Source organism: Phascolarctos cinereus, unplaced genomic scaffold (genome assembly GCF_003287225.1).
Source record: "Phascolarctos cinereus isolate Bilbo 61053 unplaced genomic scaffold, phaCin_HiC Scaffold_726;HRSCAF=1367, whole genome shotgun sequence".
NCBI lineage: Eukaryota > Metazoa > Chordata > Mammalia > Diprotodontia > Phascolarctidae > Phascolarctos > Phascolarctos cinereus.
In genome coordinates this window covers 276,488,169-276,511,458 of record NW_027556098.1, presented here as the reverse complement: position 1 = coordinate 276,511,458, position 23,290 = coordinate 276,488,169, and the positions used below count along the sequence as shown (strand labels likewise).

The window sequence follows — 23,290 nt, the reverse complement described above, 5'->3', positions numbered from 1 at the left end:
GAAACCTGTGTACTCTCCCTCTGGTCCCATCCTTTCCTTTGATCTGTACCCCCTGGATCATTCCATCTTAGCTCTAGCAGCTCTTTTTGAGGTGGCAAAGAATTGGAAACTAAGGCAATGCCCATCAATTGAGGAATTGTTGAACATAAGTTATGGTATATGAATCTCATATAATACTCTTGTGGTATAAGAAATGATGAAGGGGATGGTTTCAGAAAAACCTGGGGAGATTGGTGAACTAATACAAAGTAAAATGAACAGAACCAGGAAAACATTTTATACAATAATAGCAATATTGTAAAGACTGGAAACTTTGAAAGAGTTATAATTATGATCAATACAATGACCAAGCAGAATGCCAAAGGACTTATAATAAAACATGAAACCCACCTTCACAGAGAGAGCTGAGTGACTCAGAGTGCAAATTGAAGTTTATTTTATTTTTCTGTGTCTCTCTTTCTCTCTCTGACATAGCCAATATGAAAATTAGTTTTCCATGACTATACATATTTGTACTGTTTTTTTTTCTTCCCTTCTCAATGGGTAGAGGAGGGGGAGAGAAATAATATTAAACTGAAAATAAAATAAAATTGAATTTAAAAAAAGAATTATCAGCCCTTGGTGGTTATCTATTGATTGGGAAGAGGAAAGGAGAAGGCTGTGGGAGGTACTGGAAAGAGCATAGGATTTAAGATCAGAGCCCCTGGGTTTGAATCCTTGCTGCACGACTTAGTGCACCTATGACCTTGGACAAGTCATTCCCCCCTCCCTGGGTTTCAGTCACCTTGTTTTTCAAGAGAAAGTTAGACTAGATCTAGAAAGTCACTTTCAGCTCTCAATTCTATTGTCCTTTTGTCCTCTTTCCTTCCCTATTCCTTTTCCCTGTTATCTTTACTCTAAAACAAAGCTAATGATTTAGAGAGCTTGTAAAGGAAGTTTTATGCTACTCAAGTAAGAGTGTGTGTGTGTGTGTGCGCGCGTGTGTGTGCGCGTGTGTGTGTGCGCGCGAGTCCATGCACGTGGCCCACGTGCAGACACAGTGAAGAAGGCAGAAGAGGTGCCTTGAGCTCCTCTGAGTGAAGAAAGGGGGTGGAGTAACACAGCTAACTCTCCCAGACTAGTAGTCTTCACATAACAGAGCCAACACTGTGCCTTCATTCTGTATGAAATGTTTTGACTTCCTGAACATTTCAACTTCTCAGAACTGGTCCAGGAGACCTTACCATTGATCCTAGAGCCTTTCACAACATTTTAAATTGACCCACATTATTACTGAACATATGTGCCTTCTGGCCTTTCATCCTCTTTGGCTCCCTGGGTTCAAAATCTGAGCCCCTTTCCCATTTTTCTTGCCATTGCCACTATGATGACCACAAGATGTATTAAGTACCTATTTTTTCTTACCTCTCTTAGGTGCTGGTGATATAAGAAAAAATCAAGCAGTCCCTATGCTTCATGAGCTTGACTTCTCTCTCTCACACACACACACACACACACACACACACACACACACACACACACACGTTGCATAATTGGGCATCTTTTTCCTCTTTTCCTTCTCTTCCTGCTTCCACAGACTCTAGATCACATAAATATATTTTTTTCAGAGTTTATTTCTAAAGGAAAAGAATAGTGTACAAGTTGAGAAATAGTATACTAGGGAAAGGTGATTGGAAATCAAGCTACCTAATTCCAAAGTGTTTGGCACTTGGCTTCTAAGCTAGTGAGTCTAGCTATAGTGACCATGGCCAGTTTGACTTATTCATATTCCCTCCAGACTGGAGCATCTAGGCTCCAATCAAGACTCCACCTGGTCCCTGGACAAGAATGACATCTTCATGGGGCAGCTAGGGGGCACAGTGGATAGAGTACCTGCCCTGGAGTCAGGAGGACCTGAGTTCAAATGCGGCCTCAGCCACATGATATTTACTAGCTGTGTGATCCTGGGCAAGTCACTTAACCTCAATTGCCTTACATACATACATAAACAAATAAATAAGTAAAAGAATGACATCTTTATCAGAACACCCTCAAGCTGATTTTGAGACTGGACCCTCTAAGGTGGCTGAATCAAGCCCTTAGAAACATTTCTTTTTCTCTCTCAGTCAGTAAGTTTCCTGATGACATGGTGGATTTTTGGTCTTCTATCTCCATGACTATGGAATTTATCAGTTAACTAGGCATCTTCCCCCCCTTGCCCTCCCCCCCCAAAAAAGTAGTTAAAACATCCTCTTAGAGGCATCAAGATGGCATGGTGGATAAAGCTCTGGACTTGAGGCCAAGAAGTCCTGAGTTCAAATCTAGCCTCACACACTTCCTAACTCTGTGACTTGGGCAAGTCACTTTAACCACTGTCTATCTCAGTTTCCTCGTCTATAAAATCAGGGATGATAAAAGCACCTACTTCTCATGATTGTTGTGAGGATAAAATGAGATGATATTTGTAATGCACTACAGAGAGGAACTATTTACTTAAGACTTATCTAATCACCTCAATAAATACACTACACCACCTCCCCCACTGTAAACAAAGATCAGCCCTTCCATGTAGCAAAGAGGAACTGCATTAAGGGGGTCTAAGAATTAAATGTTATGAAGTACTTTTGGATAGTAAGGAAGAGTAAAGTACAGGCTGCTTTTGTGCTTAGGATAACCTGGTTTTTGGTTCAAGTCAAGGATTGGAATGAGTAGTTAAGGGAGTGGAGGAGAGATTTTCCTACCTCAGTGACTGCTCAGGTAAAGAAGGCTTCTGTAACTGGACCCCCTCTCCTCATCCCTTTTCAAATCCCCCTTAATACTGGTGCCTTCCTTCTGAGATTACCTCGAAGTTATCCCTATATGTATCTTGTTCATATATCAATACCATTTGCCCATTTCCCCATATTAGCGTGGAGTCCTAAAGAAAAGAGACTGTTTCCACCTCTCTGTGTCCTCAGCAGTCAGCATAGTGCTTAACACATGGTAAACACTTAATGTTCATCATTAACTTGGCACCTAGTTTGTCATCCTCTTGTTAAGGGCCTTGATTTTCCAGGGAGGCCCCGAAATCTGCCCCGAAGGAACTTTGATAAGCCCCTAGGCTGGATATAGATGGGGAAGTACCAGGCTGTATCAGTAAAGTCACACTGTCTATATCAAGGTTTGTAGTGATCATTCTGCTATCATCTTCCTTGGTTAAACCACAGCTGGATTACTATACTAAGCTCTGGGTAACATATTTTAGGAAGAATATTGACAACCTGGAACTTAGGTCCAGATGCACGTGCCTAAGATGGTGAGGGAACTGAAGACCAAGCCTTATATGGATCAGGTGAAGAAAATGAGGGACTTTAGACTGGACCAAGACTTAAGAGGAACTTGATAGTTGTATTTTAATGGCTGTTATGAGAAAGAAAATTAGATTTGTCCTGTTTAGCCTTAGAGAGCAGAACTCTGAACAGTGGTTAGAAGTTGTAGGGAGGCAGATGTCAACACAATGTAAAGAAAAACTTCCTAATAATTAGAGCTATCCACATGTGGAATGGGCTTCCTTGGAATGTAGTAGGAGCCCATTTTACTAGAGTTGGATAACCACTTAACAGATATAATACAGGGAAGTGTTCTTATCATAATTGGATTAGCTTACATCCCCCTCAGAGGTTCCCTCCAGTTCTGAGATTCTGTGATTCTTTAAGGGTTCAAAGTAGTTAACCAAAAGCATTAGATACTTGAGTACATATTGTTTGACATATAATTTGTACTTTGCTTCTTTAATTTTGTCATCAGCACATTGTACTTGATGTACTTAACTCTAGACTTAGAATGAAGTAAGTTGAGGTTCAAATCCCATCTCTGACACTAACTGTGTGACCTTGGGCATGGGCTGTGTGCCTCAAGAAACTCCTTAGGAGTCATTTTTTTTTTCAGGGCAGCTAGGTAGCACAGTGGATAGAGCACTGGCCCTGGATTCAGGAGGACCTGAGTTCAAATCCAGCCTCAGACACATAACACTTACTTAGCTGTGTGACCCTGGGCAAGTCACTTAACCCCATTGCCTAGCCAAAAAAAAAAAGGAGTCTTTTTTCCATTATAAATGAACAATTTGGTAGAAGGAGTTCTCAAACTAAGAATTTTTTAAAACTCTAAGTTGGCCCCCTATGTATCCATTTTAACCTCTTTCAATAGCTTCTTTTTCTCTACATCAGAATTGCTCCTTTGTTGTGTTTTCAGAATTTCATTCTTGAGAGCTTCCCATCCCTTCCCTAACCTTAAACCCTGTATGGAATTTTAGGCCATGGTATCATTAATGATCTTTTCTCTGAACCTTTTGAAATCTGCTTTCCTCAAATTTAGAGTACAGATCAAATTATTTCCTACTTTATCACAAATTCTAAATTGGACTATTAGGTGGTCATTTATCACCAAAGTTTATATTACCTCTATTCCTTCCATGAATTCCTTCTTATTGGTGAAAGTGTTAACCAGGATAGAATTTCTCCTTGTTCATCTTTCTGTTTTGTTGGCTCATCCTTTTTTGAAGAATTAAATTGTACTTAAGGTGCTAAGCTAAGAAATTCTTAGTTGCTCTGCTTTTCACAGAGAGGTCTCTAGCACATTATTCTGGATAATTGATGTCCCTGTCTCTATAATATCATGCCTCTGTGACAGATTTGAGATGTTCTCTGAACTTGTCATCTATTTCCTCTTTGTATCCAGTTGGCCTATAATCAATGATAATATCATTTCTACCTCCTCTCCACAATATTTCCCTCTTCTGACTCCTGTATTTCCTTAAAGCAATGTCTTTTTTTCTCCTTTAATTCAACTTTATTATTATTTCCAAATTCTTTGTCCACATCCTTCCCTTCTAACACCTATTGAGAAGGGAAGAAAATTTAAAAAGAAACTCATTACAAAATACGTGTAGTCATGCAAAACAAATTCCTACATTAGGTATCTCAAAAAGAAAGAAAGAAAAAAATAGATGAAAATATGCTTCAGCTGCGTCCATCAGTTCTCTATCTGGAAATAGAAAACATGTTTCAGCATTACTTTTCCGGAATTGCAGTTAGTCGTTGTGTTGATCAGAGTTGCTAAGTCTTCCAAAGTTAATTGTCTTTATAATATTGTTGTTATTGTATAAATTACTCTAGTTCTGCTCACTTTACTTTTTATCAGTTCATACAAGTCTTCCTAAGTTTTTCTGAAACCATTCCCTTCATCATGTCTTCTAGCACAATAATATTCCATTGCATTCTTATGTTATAAATGGTTTAACCATTCCCCAATTTATGGGTAACCCCTCTCCCAGTTTCTAATTCTTTGCTACCACAAAAAGAGCTGCTGTGAATATTTTTGTACAAACATTTCCTTTTCCTTTTTCTTTGTGCCCTTGGGGGTATAGACCTAGTAACAGTTTTGCTGAAGTTAAAGATTATGCCAAGTATAATAGCTTTGGGGATGTAGTACCAAACTGCTTTCCAGAATAATTGGATCAGTTCATAGCTCTACCAACAGTGCCTTAAAGTACACAGCCCCTACAGCATTTGTCATTTTCCTTTTTTCTCAACTTTACAGTTTGATGGATGTGATGTGGTACCTCAGTGTTAATTTGTATTTCTCTAATTATTATTGACTTAGAGCATTGTTTTCATATGATTTTTGGTAACTTGGATTTCTTCCTCTGAAAACTGCCTATTCATAATCTTTGACTATCAATTGGAGAATGGTTCTTATTCTTATACATTTGACTCAGTTCCTCTTAGGAATGAGACCATTATCAGAGAAACTTGCTGCAAAAGTTTCCCCCCATTTCCTGCTTTTCTTCTAATTTTAGCTATATTGGTTTTGTTGTACAAAAACTTTTTAATGTTATGTAATTGAAATTGTCACTTTACCTCCTGTGAACCTATAAGTAAATCTTAAAATACAGTGCTACCCCAGTGCCCCTGATTTTGCCTATCCTTATTCTTTTGAGTAGAGTGTGATCTTCCTAAGCTATATCCTAATTTGGGTATCATACTGTTAAGTCTCAGTGATACCACTGAGGTCAAATTTGCCTGCCTACATTAGGATCTCTGATTTATCTTACTTGTTACTTATACTTTGTCAATTTTTATAAAGGCGTCTTAGACCGTGGGTCTCATTACTGGCTCCTTCCTTGGATTTTTTGTTTCCTGAGAGCTATCTCAATCACTATTCTCCTTCCAGCATTTTAATTGTGCTATTCATTGTGGTATATAGAATGGTGAATATTCTCTTTCTCTCTCTCTCTTTCCCTCTCTCCTTCTCTCTGCCTCCCACTCTCCCCCTTTTTCCTTCTTTCCCTCTCTGTCTTTCTTCCACCCCTCCCCTTTTTCCTCTGTCTTCCTTTCTAGTTTTTTATTAGATTTTCAAGAATCCTGACAAATACATTCTTATGATGTCTTAAGTACGTTCCATCCTGGCTTAAGAACCTGTTATTCTTATAGTTTAGCCATGATCCAGAAAGCCAAATCCCATTTTCAGATACCATCTTCTTAATCAGCTGTTCACTTCCCTAATCTGCTTTCTAATTCCATTGTCTTCTGTGGGAATCGGTGAGGAAAACAATTTGTTGTTCAGTTGTTTCAGTCATGTCTGACTCTCCATGACCCCATTTGGGGTTTTCTTGGCAAAGATACTAGAGTGGTTTGCCATTTCCTTCTCCAGCTCATTTTACAGGAGAAGAATTGAAGTAAACAGGGTTAAGTGACTTGCTTAGGGTCACACAGTTAGTGAGCATCTGAGGAAAGCACTCCCTACAAGTTTCAAGTTCTCAGTTTCTTTCCCAATGCTTTATAATATTTAGAAATGCTTTCTAGGTTCTTTTTGACAGTATCATTTACACCTACAGACAGTTAACCTCTCTGAGCCTAAGTTTCCTTATCAATAAAATGGAGTTGATGTAAAGTACAATTTTTGAAAACTCTAGAGCATTATAATATGAACTAAGGATGAAGGACTACTGTGAGAGGTGGGAAGGACAGGGTCTCTTCCATACTGCCATTATTCCACCCATTATTTTTCTCCCACTCTGAGAAATCACATTCAATGAGTATTTATAGCAATCTTTGAAGGGGGGGGGGGAATCCACAGAAGAGTAACATGTACCTTGAAGAGTTTATGTGAAATTTCACTGCTTTGCCTTAATGATGGTGGTATGTGTTATGTGTTGGGGCGGGGGGCGGTGCAGGGATTGGCACAAACAAGTAAAGTATGAGAACAGATTATATGTATATGAATTTTTATTTAGCAGCACTACCTTCAGCCTATCTAGTTCTAACAATGCTTACTGTAACTTGGACTGCTGCCGCAGGGATAAACCTTGTTGCACGCTTGTGAATCTCATTCTTGCACACTCCACACTATAATGGCAACTCAGATGTTGTCCTTTCTAGGCTGCCCTTTTTTCTTATATCCAAGGCTGAGCTGCTGGTAAGTGTTTAACAACCTACTCTTTGGGGGGAAAGTGTATACACCACACTCTTTAAGCTTAATCTGCATTATTCACATTTTTTTCTATCACTTCCTTAAGTCTAGACCATCATAAAAACAATAAATCAAACCCTAATTTATATCATTATCTGATTTCCAAGGTATAAATACCCACACTGAAAATTTGCCAATTGTTCTCTCTAATCAAAGTTGTCTGTAGCACACCCCTGCCTGTATACCATTATTCATTTATAACATTTCACACTTCTTTAATATAACCCAATGTCAAATGGATGTTGAGTATATCCTGGTATTTACTTCAGCCCTGACACATTTCATTGGACAATTATTATAAATTAATTAACAAACATTTTTCAAGTACTTACTATGTGTACTTGGAAGTGTTAGGACTATGAGGAGATAGAGAAAGAGCACAGACAGTATCTGATTTTCATATATTTTATACATATATATTCCTATATGGACATATGTATATCTCTGTGTGTGTGTGTGTGTGTGTGTGTGTGTGTGTGTGTGTGTGTACACATGAGTGAGTGGGCTGCCATAGTGAAGTCCTTAAGGAAGCCTGGATGTACTAGGCATCTGTGGAACAGGGCACAATGACAAGGAAAGAAGTTCAGAAAAGAAGATAGAAAGATCCTGAATACAGCCTCTTTCCAAAATTTGACTTGGGCTAATGGCCTTACTTCCGGCGAAGGAAGGGAAAAACATTCCTTTCAACCCATCCTGCCTCTTGTATTCCATAGTCCTCAAACTCAAAATGGAGGCCTATACTCTTAGTACTTGAGTTTAATAAAAATAAATAGTTCATTTTGGCTAGCAGTGGAATTTAACCATCATTTTAAACTGTTTCTTTAGGAAGATAAGATCTGTGTACCAAACAAACAAGTTGCCAAATGAGCAGTACAGGAGAGTATAAATGAGTATACAGGAGAGTACCTGCATAATAAATATGCACCCGGCCCTGAGAGAGCTTACAGTTTAATTGAGGAGAAAAGACATAAACATGTGAAACAATGAGAGGTCAATAAATGACAGTGTATAATCAAGTGCTACCTGACATGGTACAAATAATGTGTTTTAGGAATTCAGGTAAATGAGAAATAAATGTAGCTGGTATAATCTGGGTAGCTGTTCTTATAAGATGACATCTGCAATACTGTATGGTTTGTCAGACAACATCTGTAGTATTGTGTCCAGTTCTGGGAACTGCATTTTAAAAGGAGGCTGTAACAATGTTCAGAAGAGTATGACTAGGACAGTCAGGGGTCTAGAAACTGTGTCCTATGAGGGAAGATTGAAGGAAATTGTGATGTCTAGTCTGGAGAATAGAATACCAATGTTACATGATCTCTGTCTTCAAATATTTGAAGAAGTGAAAAAGGAATTAGATGTATTCTCTTTTATCCCAGAAGACAAAACTGGCTTTTATTCATCCAAATGTTCAAATGATATCTGGAAAATGCTCTCTGACCTCTAAAAGATAGACAATGCAAAGTCTTTCTGTCTCTGTCTCTGTCTCTCTCTCTCTCTCTCTCTCTCTCTCTCTCTCTCTCTGTCTCTCTCTCAAAAATCCTCTAGGGAAAGAGGCACTTTTTTCCTCCATTCCATTTCAGATATGGGATTTAATTCTTTCCAAAGCTATACAGCAGCACTGTTGGAATTGAGATGAGAACTCTAGTTTTGGGTCCTAACCTAGCAACTACTAGACTGCATTCCAGGCCGTGTGCAGGCCTAAAAGGGGGGTGGGGAGAAGACCGTTTGAAAAATGGACAGATCAAGATTTATGAGCCACACAGTAGCATCTGAGAGAGGCCATTAGTCTACAGAGTCTGTGACAGGAGCTGGAAGAAAATGTCCCTGGTGTATTTGCACAGGAGACAGAGGGATCCCAGGGTGTTAGGGAAATGAAGTCCATTTGAAAAATGGAATATATTTGTATGTAAGGTGGGGGTGGAGGGAGCAAAGGTACATGAAGGCCATCACCATCCATCAGAGAATAAAGTGTGGCTTATAAGAGGTACAAATATTTTACAAGTCTATAGACCTACTCCAGAGTCCAGTAATTTCATTTTGTTTTTTTTCTTTTTAAAAATTTCTTTTTTCTTATTATGAACATAAATGACAAAGAAAGGAGCATGTCCATATGAAAAATAGAAAAGGAAGATTGCATATGAAGCTGTGAATTTCTATTTCATACAGCTTCCATTTCCTTTTAACTGTAATCGATTCAACTTGTAGCTTACAAAGCTTTCCTGCTTGTCTGTATTTCCTTCTGTTCTCTTCTGTGCATTTAAAAAAAAATGCTTCAATGACTTTCTTTTCTTTTGCTAATTCCTCTCACCCTCCCACTTTCCCCCAATCCTCATTGAAAAAAAGAAAAACGTAACCAATATGCAGTCAAGTAAAATAAAGACCCTTATCCAAACCCATCACGTCTTTGTCAGAAGGCAGCAAGAATGCCTCATCCTCAGTCCTCTGGAATTATGGTTGGTCATGGCTTTGGTCAGAGTTCTTAAGTCTTTCAGCGTTGTTATTATTGTATAAATTATTCTCCTGGTTCTACTTGCTTTACTGTGCATGAAATTCTTGCTAGGTTTCACATATACTATCCCTTTTTGTCATTTTTTTGTAGCACAATAGTATTCCATCATTTTCATATACCTCAACTAGTTTTAAGTTCTTTGCTATAACAAGAGCTGATAAAAATATTTTTGTATGTATGGATGCCTCTCCTCTCTCTTTGCTATCTTTGGAGTATGTCATTGGGTATTGCACACTTTTATGACTTTTGGGGCATAGTTCCAAATTGGTTTCCAGAATGGCTGTACAAATTCAAAGCTCTACCAACTGTACATTAATGTGTTCATTTTGCTGTAAATCCCCCCAACAATTGCCATTCTACTTTTTTGTCATCTCTGCCAATTAGATGGGTGTGAAGTAGAACCTCAGAGTTGTTTTAATTTGCATTTCTCTAATTATTAATGATTTGAAGCAGTTTTTTATATGGCTTTTGCTAGCTTGGATTTTGTCTTTTAAGAACTGCCTATTCATATCTTTTGTCCATTTAGCTATTCAAGAATAGCCCAACGATTTTCAAGTTTAGTATGTATCACAGGATTTAGAGCTGGAAGAAACTTTAAATATCATTTTCATCTCCCATATTTTTCAGATTCAGAAAGTCCGTAAGCTGAGCCTAGAGGAGAATGTTGTTGAGGATGCTGAAGAGGGATTGTTGCTCAGTTAGACATTGTACTATATCCCAATGATCTCTGAGATCCCTTCCAACTCTGATTCTATGATTCTGTGACTTGAGTGGACCAATATCTCTGTAAGGTAGAAAGGTCACCTCCTGTACTTCAATTTAAAGATTTTATGAAGAATATTAAGAAAGCTGCTCTCTGACCTTGAAGGAGGAAAAGAATAATATAGATCAAGAAAGTCACTCTTTACAGGGTAATAGTCTTTGTATAATATAATATAATGGCTTATGGCAGTGGTGTCAAGCTCAAATAGAAACAGAAGCCACTAAACCATACATAAAGATTCCTGCAGGCCACACAATGACTTAGAAAACCATGTATCAATATTATCTATGCTTTATTGCATTTTTATTTATTTTGTTAAATATTTCCCAGTTACATTTTAATCTGGTTCAGGTTGTATGTACTCAGGAATATTGTGGGCCACATGCAGCCCACAAGCTACGTGCTGGACACTTTTACTTATTGGACACTGGCACATTAACCCTTGGTGAGTGCCCAAGGAAGGAGACATGATTTTCTTTTCTTTGTTTTGGAGGTGAGATCAATGGCTGCCTATCAGGGATTGCTAGTTAGCCAGGTCTTCTAGCTTCTTATGAAAGATTTTTTAAAAATTTCTTTCAAGGAAAGACTAAGACTTTAAACAATGAAAAGTAGGCCCACCAGCATAGGAGAACTTCTCCAGAGTGGTTTGGGAAAATCCTTTCCCCTTTTCCCTCCTCCCCTGCATAGTAGCATCCTATGATGCATAGAGTTTTCAGGGGCTCAGACCCCTCACTATTCCTATTCCACTTCAGAAAAATGCAAAAAGCACAAATTGCCCATTTCCTCTGGAAAGTTTTCCGCTCTCAGCACCATGAAGTCATTGAAAGGCAAAGGAAAGATGGAAGAGACAAAGACAAATTTAACCTTGTTTCGTCATGAGTAAGAGATGACTTGGAAGTGCAAGGTAAAAGAAGAGAAAATGACGGGGAGAATGGGGAAAGGCTAGAGGTAGGGAGGTAGATGTGTGGAATGTGGAATAAAGATATATTATAATGAAGTAGTTGCCTTCATAAGTGAAGACAAAGGGACTAAAGGAGCAGCAAGAAGACTTTAGGTTAGATGCTAAAAATGAATTTCCTAACAATAATCATTGACTGACAGACACACACACACACACACACACACACACACACACACACACACAGAGATTTTAAAAGACAATAATCAATAATGAAACTTTTTAAACTTTTAATTTTTTTCCTACCAAAACAAGCAACATTTCATTTAAAAATTATAAAAAGCACCTTCAAGCTTATCTTTATCCAATCCCTTTCCAAACTGGGGTGCATAGTTAGTTTTTCATTTTGTTCAAACCAGCCAAGAAAGACACCAAGTCATTAAGATGAGTGGGGAATCACTTCTGCCAAGGAGTAGACACCTTCCCTACAAGTTGAACAGTGTACTAAGAGCAAGTCCTATTCAGGCTTGAGTAAGGTTTAGTTGATAGGGATGCCTCCCACAGAACAAACCAGAAAGGAATTTGAAGCAGAAATGGGGACAGCATGCCTTATGTGTAGAGAGCTAAAATTTGACCTATATTAAGACTGGCTGCCTATGAGGTTTTGAAGGTCAATTTCTTCATCAGTTGGTAAACTCTGGAGTCCACTTCAAAACCAGACAGAGGGCCATGGGGCTGCTCAACTGGAGGCTCCTTCATTCTTTGTACTTTGCCATTCATCACATACTCAAATAGGTCAGCCCTGGATAGCTGATCATCTGTGAGGTTGTACCTCCCATCATCTATTCTAGAGTATCATTTTTGTATAAGACACTAGCTATCACCAACCAAAACTTGTCACCAAAGTCCACACTATATATCTGGATATTAACTTCTAAGAAGAGTTCCACTTGAAGGATTCATTATCGCAGGACAACAGGGATATTCAGTCAAACTTGCCCTCACCTTCGATGTTCTTCACTTTGAAGATGTCCTTGAACAAGATGTTGGTCATAGGGAACCTGGAGGTGTACTTGATGGAGCAGGCTAACTTTTAGCATTTCAGGCCACTGCTAGAATCAGGGTCCGCTCACCAGACTTTTAAGAATAGAATGCACAGCTGTCTGGGAAAGATAGGGACCGTCACACACAGAGTCAGGAAGGCAGAGATGAATTTCCAGAATTAGATGACTCCTTAAATCATTACAGCTTGAGATATCTGTATTAATCCATTCCTCTATTATAAGCTGAAAAGATTCTTTCCATCCTGAAAGCTTCCCTCTGTGTCTTAACCCAATTAGCACCAAAGGAAAGGCAATAAAAAAAGTTCTTCAAAAAACAGAGTTGAAGTGTTGGAATTTTCCTCCCTTCCTTGGTCCTAAAACCTTCTCACCTCAGTTCTAGGGCTGTCCAGGAGCTATTTGGACTTTGTCTCAAGAATCAAGCTAGATTGTTGTGGATGTCTTGCAACACTGGAAATGTCTGCCCAGCTTCTCTATCAATATTTTTCCACCCCTTGCTGCTCACGTAGTACTGGAAATGTGAAGGGAAATGTGATGAAACACATTTCTGGCTATGGCATCTGACTGTGTTCTTCTTTGACAGCTTTTAAGTATTTAATCATATAATGCTTTGGGGCACCTTGCAAGGCAAGTCACTCAGGTAACAGCCCCCTCAGTTTCACGGAATCTGTGCATCCTTAAAACCAGAATTCATCAGCCCTTACCAATGTGTTTTTCATTAGCAGCCAGAAGACCCAGTTAGTCCAAAGCAAAGTCACTTAATGAAATGTCATGGGAAAAAAGTGGCAACAAAAAATTTCTACCATAAACCTGGATTGTTCTCTCCCACAAACATATGTGACATTAGTGGAAAGGGTGGACATGTAGAGGAGGTCACACATAAAGAGCACACATTCAGATCACATGTGTGCAATCACCTCTTAATTCTTTCCAAGCTACTTATCATTGGTATCATCGTGTTACTGTGATGGAGGTTGCTACCATACTCATGCTGTCTGCTGGGTAGGCCTACTCCCTGCTTGTTCCATAATTTCTGCTAAGTGCTTGTGCAGCCACAGGCTGAAAAGCTTCCAAGGAGAAGCAAGTCATCACCTCTCGAGGTCACCATTCCGCGCTAGGGCGGTTTTAGTGGTTAGGAAGTTTTTTGGAACATCAAAGCCGAAATTTGCCTCTTTGTATCTTCCACTCATTGTTCCAAGTTCTGCTATTTGGGGGCAAGGTCAGATCCCTCCTCCACGACAGCCTTTCAAATACCTGAACACAGCTATTCCAGATTCCTTTAACTAATCTTCATATATCATGAGCTCAAGGCCCTTTGCCAGCCTACTTTCCTTCCTTTGGGCACTCCTTAACTTATCAATATCCTTCTTAAACCAACATGCCCCGAACTGAGTGTCGTACTCCAGATGGGTCTGATAGAGCAGAGTACAGTAGAATTATCACCTCCCTCTTCCTGGAAGTTCTGATGCTCCTAATGCAGCGGAAGATGACATTAGTTCTTTTGGCTGCCATGTCCCACTACTGATTCTTCTTGAGCTAGCAGTCTGCTTAAATCACCAAGTCTTCTTCTGAACAAGTACCATCTATCTATGACTCTCCTGTCTTATATTGGTGGAATTGATTTTTTTCATCCCTTGCTGTAAGATCCCCTATTATCCCTATTGAATTTCATCTCAATAGATTCCATGTAATGCTCTCCAGGCTCTAGAGTGTTAGCTGTTCCTCCCAACTTTCTTAGCTGAAAACTTTGATTGGCATACCACCTATGCTGTCATCTATGTCATTGACAGAAATGTTAGTAGAGTTCCCTGGTGTGCTCGGCTGGAGCCCTCCTGCCATGGTGACATTGAACCAGTAACAGCTACTGTCTGGAATCTGGTCATCCAACCAGTGCTCAGTCTATCTGATTGTATTCATATCTGGTCCCCATCTCTATCTTCTTCACAAGAACACTAAGATTTTATCAAAAACTTTACTTAAATCTGTGTAGACCATATTCACAGCATTTCCCTAAGATATGATTCTGTAATGTGTATACAAATGTACATGTGTTTATATATAAATATTATCTGTGCATGAATATCATGCATCAATAGGTCAAGAATCTGCTTTTTTCATTGTGTAAATTGATTCTGTTTCACTATCAGTCTATAACTTAAGAGATAAGTCTTAGTGGCTAAGGCTGAGAGATACTGAGTGACTTGCCTGTGGTCATACAGCTAGTAAATGCCAAAGGCAAGGTTGGAACCCTGGTATTCCTGACTGCAAGTCCAGCCTTCTTGACTCAGTGCGGCTTCTCATTTTTTCATGTAGGTATACATGTATCCGCCTTAAGATACCAAGCATTATTTGTGCAAGGGAGGCTGGGGAATGGTTTTCTTTAACAGCATTTAGAAGTAGAAGAGATGTTTATCTTTGAGTTTCCAAACGCACAGGGAATTCCTGCCTTTGACATTCCTCATGCTTGGAATACCCTCTTTTCACTTATGTAATTACTACCTAGCCTTCAAAGCCCAGTTCAAGCTCGATTTTCTGTGTAAAATCACCGGTAGTTCCATAGCTCTGTGATAGCTCCCTCTTCTGAGCTCTGATCTCCAGTCTGAAGTTTGGAACTTCAGTCTCTGAACTCTGAACTCTTCTGAACTCCAATCACACTTACTGTTTGTAACAAACTCTGGGCACTTTGTATATACTGTTTTGTGTTGCCATTTTAATATGTGTATCTACTGTCTCACTAACCAAGTTGTAAGTTCTTTGAGTGTCCAGGCCATGTCTAAATCCCCAGTCATTCATTCAACAAGCATCAGTTGAATGCCTGCTATGTAGAGAGCATCAGTCCAGGCCCCTAGCACGGTGTCTTGCATATGGAGCAACTTAATAAATATTTGGTGACATGATGATTCAGTGATGACGTGGTAGACACCTTATAGATCTACAGCAAAGTTACAGAACGCAGCTTTCACTACCTGAATAGTTAGTTCTATCTCATTGTTTCTTGTAGTTGTATGCTAATTGGACTTCCCTGAAATGGGAAGTTACTGGATTCTCTGGGAGTCTGGACTCCATGGAGCATTTCACATTGGTGTGAGGGCTGCAGCATCTTCAGAAAAGTATATATCATTCAGTGTGTATCATGTTGGCTCTTTCACAACGTGACCCAGTTCATAGCAAATGAGTCCCATGCCTGGGACTCAGTGCTTGGGTTCAGCAGCTGCCTCTGTCTCCCCTGCTCCCCAGGAGAGCCGGAAGCTTCTCCTCTGGGGCCCTAGAGCCACTCCTTCCCAATTAGAAAGAAATTGGCTCCTGTGACATCGCTGTGATTTCTTCCTTGTTAGAGCCTTAATATTGTATGAATCATAAGTGTCATCTCAGTCTGTGAGGCTGTTGGGGTCAGAGCCGTGAATTAAACAACACAAAGTCCTGATTGTTCCCATCGGGTAGAAGCTGAGGGCAAGTGAACATGTGTCATTGTCTTGTCTCTGGTGAGGAGAGCAATACCAGGGCTGCTGATCTCATATCCTTTCTTCAGAGCTCTCCGCATTGTTACCAACCTGGCATCAGTCTAGTCCTGGACAGTGGGTAGGCTGAAATTATCTATGTACTCTGCCTCATAGATTCCCTGAGGAAGATTTCCTAGGACCCCTGGCTATCCAGAGGACATACATAGCTATAACCCAGAAGTGATCGATAAAAATTTTCTAATTCCCCCAATGTCCAGCTAAATCTTACCTCCTCCATTCATTCATCAAGTACTTTGTAAGCACCTACTATGTGCTAGGCACTGTGCTGCTAAGTGTTGAGGATACAAAGAGCTTACATTCTATTCATAGAAAACAAAATGTATACAGCTAAGGAAGTAGAAAGTAATTTCTGGTAGGAGGCCAGTAGTGGCTGGGGGTATTAGAGTAGGCCTTGTGTCAGAGAAGGTGGATTCTGCTAGGTGGAGATGAGGGGGCATTGCATTCCAATCAGGCAGGCAGGAAGAAAGGAAGAATTTTATTAATCACTTACTATGTGCAAAGCATTGTGCTGAGCACTAGAGATACAAATAGAAAAGTAGGACTCTCCCTGATCTCAAGGGGCTCCTTCCAATAAGGAAGACAACACATCAAAATTTTCAGCTGCAAGTCAGAAAGGTCCAACGGTCCTTAGGGTGCAGCGGCAAAGCAGATGGTGACACATCTTCTTTCAAGTCATTTCCACTGATAAAATTATGTCACTTTCTGATGTCAGTTGAACCATTTGACAGTGCCAAGGACTTTGATGGCCAAAACTTTCTTTTCTGGGTCCTCAGCAGCTGTGACAATAGCATCTACAGGAACAGGTACCTGGCTGCATGGTGGACACAGAGAACATCCCTCCAACTACTCTAGTCCATCATAGCAACCTCTCCCTCCTCTCACTTCCTACTGCCTGCACCTCATGTTAGGTGACATAGGCTTTTCTGTTCCATGTGTGTAAAACTTGTCTCCCAGAAAACCAGGTTTGTAAGCTCTTCACAAACAGGGACCTCATCTTGTACTTCTCTTGTCTCTTCTCCAACACTCACATTTATTGAGCTGTTTATTGAATTGATCTAGGTCCCAGGCCCCTACTCTTCCTCTCCCACAGAGACTTGTTCATGAATCATTGAGGTCACCAGGGTAAGGGTTTGTTGGAGATCACCTGAACCCCACCAATGGCAGGGTGGGTACTTAGTGGCAAACAGCATAGGATCTTATGCAAAAGGGCACATACCCAAACAACTGGTACTCCCTCCAACCTTTAGAGTCTGCCCTGCTTTGGAAGTAAAATCCCTCAGTCATTGGCCCCTGGCCACATGTGGTACCGGCTACCCTTCCTGACTAGCCAGTGTTTGCTTGCTCACACTGCCATTCTCGACTTCAACCTGTGCTCACTTGCTCAATCTGGCATGTTTCATTTCAGCATCCCTATCCCACAGAGGATGAGAAGAGGCAGATTGCAGCCCAGACGAACCTCACCCTCTTACAAGTCAATAACTGGTGAGTTGATGTCACCTGCCAAGGGACCTCTTGCCCAGGCAGCAGAACAGCACAACTAGAGAGAGACTAGTTGGGGTCTACCTCCACAGCAATCAGAAATATTCTGACTCATCCTCAACCCTAGTCCCAACCTTAACCCAACCCAGCCCAGTCCCTAACCTTCTGTCTCCAGCCCCTGTACTGCTGCCATCCTAATCCTCCTGATGCAGCCCTGAAACCCAAAATAGCCATAAATCATTCCAGCCTCCAAAGCATCTATCTATAGCTCCTCAGCGCCCCTTGCTGGGCAAATGTAGCAGAAAATAAATCATCTGGGTTCTGCCTAAGAGGAAATTTAGCTCGACTGCCCTTCAGCACCAGAAATAGACAAAAGTAGTAGAATTAATTCTTGGTCCAGAGAGAACTTGAGGCCATATAGTCCATCCACCTGCTCTTAAGCAGTACTGGATTTAAATAAAGATACAGCAGCCTCCAGGAAACACAGGAGAATGAGTAGAAAAGAAAGTGATTTCTCTCTGGAGCTGATGGTACCAAGAACCCTAAGGCCCTGGCCATGCTGACCTTCTCTATCTCCTGGGCTGCGCCTAACCACAGAAAATGGAGCCCTGGAGTCATGGTCCTTGGAGCCCCACACCTATGGACAGAAGCCTGTTAAGGGAACCTGTGGGCAGCATTGTAGGCTGCCCTGTGTTCCCTGGGGCCAAAGGCTGTTTCAGTCTCTGTCTTGCCCAGGCATTCCCAGAGTCCTGATTCCAAACCAAAATATAACAAACAGGTACAGCCCGATACCCTTTTGGAGTTCCAAAGATCAGGTGGCACCCTAGGCTCTTTAAGAGAACTTGCTCTCCGTCATCAAACACCACACTTCTCTGGGCCTGAGTCTCTTCTTGGATTCAAATACTATTCTCCTTTTACCTCCCATTCCCCTCTGGCCTTCTAATGGAGCTGGCAACCATTCTCCCACTCTCCATATCCTAAATTGTGCTTACACATCTGTATATATTGTTTGTATATAGACACACACACACACATTAAATAACTGTGTTTTCACCTCTGCCGTGGGCAGGTTCATCAATGCCCGAAGGCGTATCCTGCAACCCATGCTTGATGCCAGCAACCCAGACCCTGCCCCCAAAGCCAAGAAGATCAAGTCTCAGCACCGGCCCACCCAAAGATTCTGGCCCAACTCAATTGCTGCCGGTGTGCTGCAGCAGCAGGGGGGGCCTCCAGGTACAAATCCTGATGGTAAGGAGCTGGGACCAAGTCCACGGAGGGATGTCCTGTTAAGGAGGGCTAGACGTTGGATGCTACAGACTATAATATGTAATTGTATGCCTGGTGGGAATTTTGATATGGAGACCTCAAAATATAGTCTGTTTGGTGAAAAGCATACTGGGTTCAAAGTTATGAAAGCTGGGCTCTGCTGTCTCCTTGTTACATATATCTAGATAAGTCACTTTGCCTCTGTGCTTTGCTTTCCTAATCTGTCAGATGAGTTTGTTGGAAGGAGCCAGTGAGAGAATGCAGGTGTACAACATCACTACAAAAGTTAAAGATACTTTGGGGGTCAGAAATTGCTGAGCACCCTCAGTGGCCAAGCTACTCTTTGGAAACTGTGGCTGTCTACAAATAGTGTGGCAGCTGGCTTATGAATGGGGACCAGAAAGAGCTTTGTTTTCCCAGTTACACCCATCATTCCCTTCATAGACACACACACACACACACACACACACACACACACACTCTCTCTCACACTCACACACAGAATTGTTCATCGCCTAATACACAATGAATAATTCAATGATCCAGAAATTTTATTGCTGACATACAAAGATGATTCTTTGCAGGAAACACCCTGTTTCCTGCAAAGGATGTGTCATGTGGCATTCACGTATGCCCCTATGTATGGTGTATGGTCCTCTTAAAAGGATGTATGTTAGATCAAGGCAGTATAGAATAGTGTAAGAACATTTACTGGTCTGAAGATTCCCTGACCTGATTCTAGTGTTGGCTTTGACACTAAATGTATGACCCTGGGCAATTCATTCAATTTCTACAAACCTCAATTTTTTCCACCTCAAAACTGGGAATAACAACACTGACCCTGCCTACTTTACAGGCTTATGGTGAGGAAGGCACTTTGTAAACCTTAAAATGCTATAGAAGTGTGTTGCTGCTGTTCTGCATTTGTGTGTGTGTGTGTGTGTATGTGTGTATGTGTGTATGTATATATATATATATATATATATATATATATATATACATATATACATATATATGTATGTGTGCATGTAAGTATATGTATAGGTATAGGTATAGGTATAGGTATAGGTGTATAGGATGATGGAATGAATGGACATTTTCCTGACCTTCTCCCTGCTGCTGTGGCTGACCTTTACCCTTTTCTCCAATCCCCCACAGGCTCTATCAACTTGGACAATCTGCAGTCCCTGTCCTCAGACAATGCCACCATGGCCATGCAGCAGGCAATGATGGCAGCACATGAAGATTCATTGGATGGGACGGAGGAAGAGGATGAAGATGAAATGGAGGAAGAGGAGGAGGAGGAGGAGCTGGAGGAGGAGACTGATGAGCTACAGACAACGAATGTCAGTGACCTGGGCTTGGAACACAGTGACTCTTTGGAGTAGCCAAGGGGGCTAGTTGGCGCTGATTCCCCCACTGGGGCAAGGGCATGGGGAGGGAAGGAACAGGTGGGCAGCCCCCTGCAGAAAGTGTGGTCCTCACCTCCCAGAATCAGCAGCCTGAGCAATTGCAGACAAGTTCCCCTGCCCCTGCCCAGCCAGCAAGCTTCAAAAAGATCCTAGCCCCCCTTCCCCAGAACTGTAGAGGACTCCATTTGGAAAATACCAGTCCAGCAAGCCAAGGGAGTGGACCTGGATGGAGCCTTGGCAATTGGGGGGCACTTACAGACTCCTTGACTGAAGTGAAGGACTCATGTTTACAGGCCCTGGACCCAGGGACTGCTTTGGGTTTTTTTTTTCTGTTCTCTCCCTGTGCAGTTTATGGGATGGGCCATTCCCAGAAAGGAATTGGGGAGGGGGGTGGTAACAGAGAGACTGAAGGGTATTTGGACTCTATACCAAGGATGTTTTGACTCCCCTGAGGTCAGGAGAGACCAATGGCATTAGCCCAAGGGGTTAGAATTGAGGGGAGGTGGGAGCTTAAATTGGAAATTACAAAGCATTCAACTCAGAATTGGACAGACAAATGGGATTTGGGATAGCTTCCCCCAGGGGTTCCATCCCTGTGTGAGTGCAGACTCTGGCCCAGGACTCACCCACTGGGGACTCACCTACTCTACTGAAAACAGCTGTATATAAGTAAAAGACAGGTTCAGATTATGGAAGGAAAAACAACATTTCCTTTGGCTTGGATTAGTTCTAGGACAACAGCAGTGAGCAAAACCCAGGCCAGGGTCCACAAGAAGATAAGAAGGTAGGGTACATGACCATTTCCACCTGGGCTCAGAAGACTGCAGATCCAACAGAAACATGGGGGTCTCAGATAACCACCTGGTGCTTAGTTGGTCAATTTCTTAAGTGCTCCAACTCTATATGGACCTGCATGGGGTGGGGTGAGCTTGATTTGGATTTTGTCCATACCCTCCACTCAGCCCAAGACATCGTTGGCTAGCTCACTGTAAGAAGGGCCCCCTCCATAGGCTGGCCCAACCTGATCAGGCTTGTCACCCTTACTTAACACCCCATGAAAGCAGAAGGATCTGTTTGAAGGAGGAGCCGGAGGCCAGAGAAGATGCTGTCTGTCCCCTCTTGTCTCCAGGCTTATTGAGAGATAAGAGAAAAGGGAGCCATAACCTTGCTCCTTCCACCTCCCCATACCTACCAAAAATATACGTCCCACTTGGAGATGCTGGGGCTCTCAGGAGGAGGACAGGTTCTGCTCACCTCCCCATTCTCTCCCCTGCTCCTCACACCCTCCCTCCTGGTCTCCAGGCCTGTGAGTGTGGCCCTCTCCTTCTCCTCCTTGTTACCCCCATGGCTGTGAATGGCAGAACTGAACATAACGTGTGTTTTCCATGGGATTTAATTTAATGGACTTGCAATTACATTTGTAAATTGTGCATTAGGACATCTTCAGCAGCAGGATGTGGGTGGCTGTGTTGTTGCTCAGCCTGAGGAGAACCTTGGGCCTTTAGCTTCCCCCACACATACACTTTTGGGGGGGGGCGGATTGGTAGGACGGTCAGTCACTTCCCTGAGACCGCCCTGAAATGAATGTATTTCTCCCCCAGAAGAGCTGATATTTAATGTTTTAATAGGGATTTTTGAAAAACAAATAACCTTATTTATAATCTGGGTGATCCAAACAATCTTTTTTTACTCCCTTTTGATGCCATAGGTAGAGAAAGTCTAGCTTTTTTGGAGTGAGACTTTTGCAATGTGCAGTGGGATAAAATACATTTCTTTTTCTGGTTCATATTCCTTGTTAAACACACACACCACACATACACACACACATACATACATACATACATACATACATACATACATACATACATACATACATACACATACCCTCCCATCAACAACATGACCCGACACTCCCACCCTTCTCTTACATACACATAGCCCCAACCCTGCCCCTCTTCCCACTCCCTGCCTAATGTTATGCAACCCTCTTCTGATGTATCCACCAAACAAATACTGGACATGAAGGCGGAGTTTTCAGTAAATCTTAATACCTATCTTAACCTTGTTGGCCAGCTTTGTTTGTCTACTGATGCTGCTCCCTCCCTTCCCACACATTGTGCCTTTTGAAATGAGGTAAAATTGGCAGGCCTTAGCCTAATGAGCGTTGAACATTGGGAGCTGGGGGTGTTTGGGGTGGGGTGGCAAGAAAGACCGGTCATATCGGGAAACTGTTGCCTGATGTGTCTATCAGTGAAAAGCATTTATTAATTGCTTACTATGAATTGGGCACTGGGGATACAAGGAGAGGCAAAAACCCCCTTCCTGAAGCCTAGCACTTTGTAGGTGCTTAATAAATGTGAGCTGACTAACTGACAAGAGGAAAGCCAGAGCAACAGGACGACTACCTTCCAACTCTTCATACTCCACCCCCAGCAATGGAAGTTTTTTCCTGAAAATCACTTCGCACACTTCCCCTTCCCCCCATGCTTCCTCAGCAATTGCAAAGTACCACCTACTCCGGGGACACAGTGGTACTTGCCCCTCTTTTTCTCCCTGAAATGAGCTAGGTGACTTTTTGTTGCTTGTCATGTAAATGAGGAGACTGCATCTCCCTGATTGTGACCCTATCTCATCTTTTCTCATCTTTTTCCAGAGAAAGACCCCAGGACACTCATGTGGGTGATTAGTACAAAGGGGCCGTTTCCTGTAAGCTGTGAGGAATAGTGGAAAGAGAATGTGTCTTAGAGCCAGGAGGCTTTTGAATCCCCAGCTAGTTGTGTGACCCCCTAGGCAAGTGTGACTTCACCTCCCTGAGACTCAGTTTCCCCCCTCTGTAAAATTAGAATAATAATACTTCCCCTACCTACCTCACAGGGATGTTGTGAAGACA

At 41.6% G+C, this 23,290-nt stretch overlaps 1 protein-coding gene across 5 annotated transcripts in view; it reads left to right on the top strand.

Moving 5' to 3' along the window:
- PKNOX2 (PBX/knotted 1 homeobox 2) overlaps nt 1-22,460 on the top strand; it is a 346,894-nt gene extending 324,434 nt beyond the window's left edge. For 4 of the 5 annotated variants that reach the window (XM_078147126.1, XM_078147127.1, XM_021000679.2 and 1 more), the window contains 3 exons: nt 17,649-17,725; nt 18,792-18,970; nt 20,147-22,460. In XM_078147126.1, coding sequence (XP_078003252.1) covers nt 17,649-17,725; nt 18,792-18,970; nt 20,147-20,376 — 486 coding nt within the window. In that variant the 3' untranslated portion in view covers nt 20,377-22,460. The remainder of the gene's footprint in view (nt 1-17,648; nt 17,726-18,791; nt 18,971-20,146) is intronic. The other variant, XM_078147125.1, reaches the window with a different exon arrangement.
- Nucleotides 22,461-23,290: the final 830 nt, after the last annotated feature.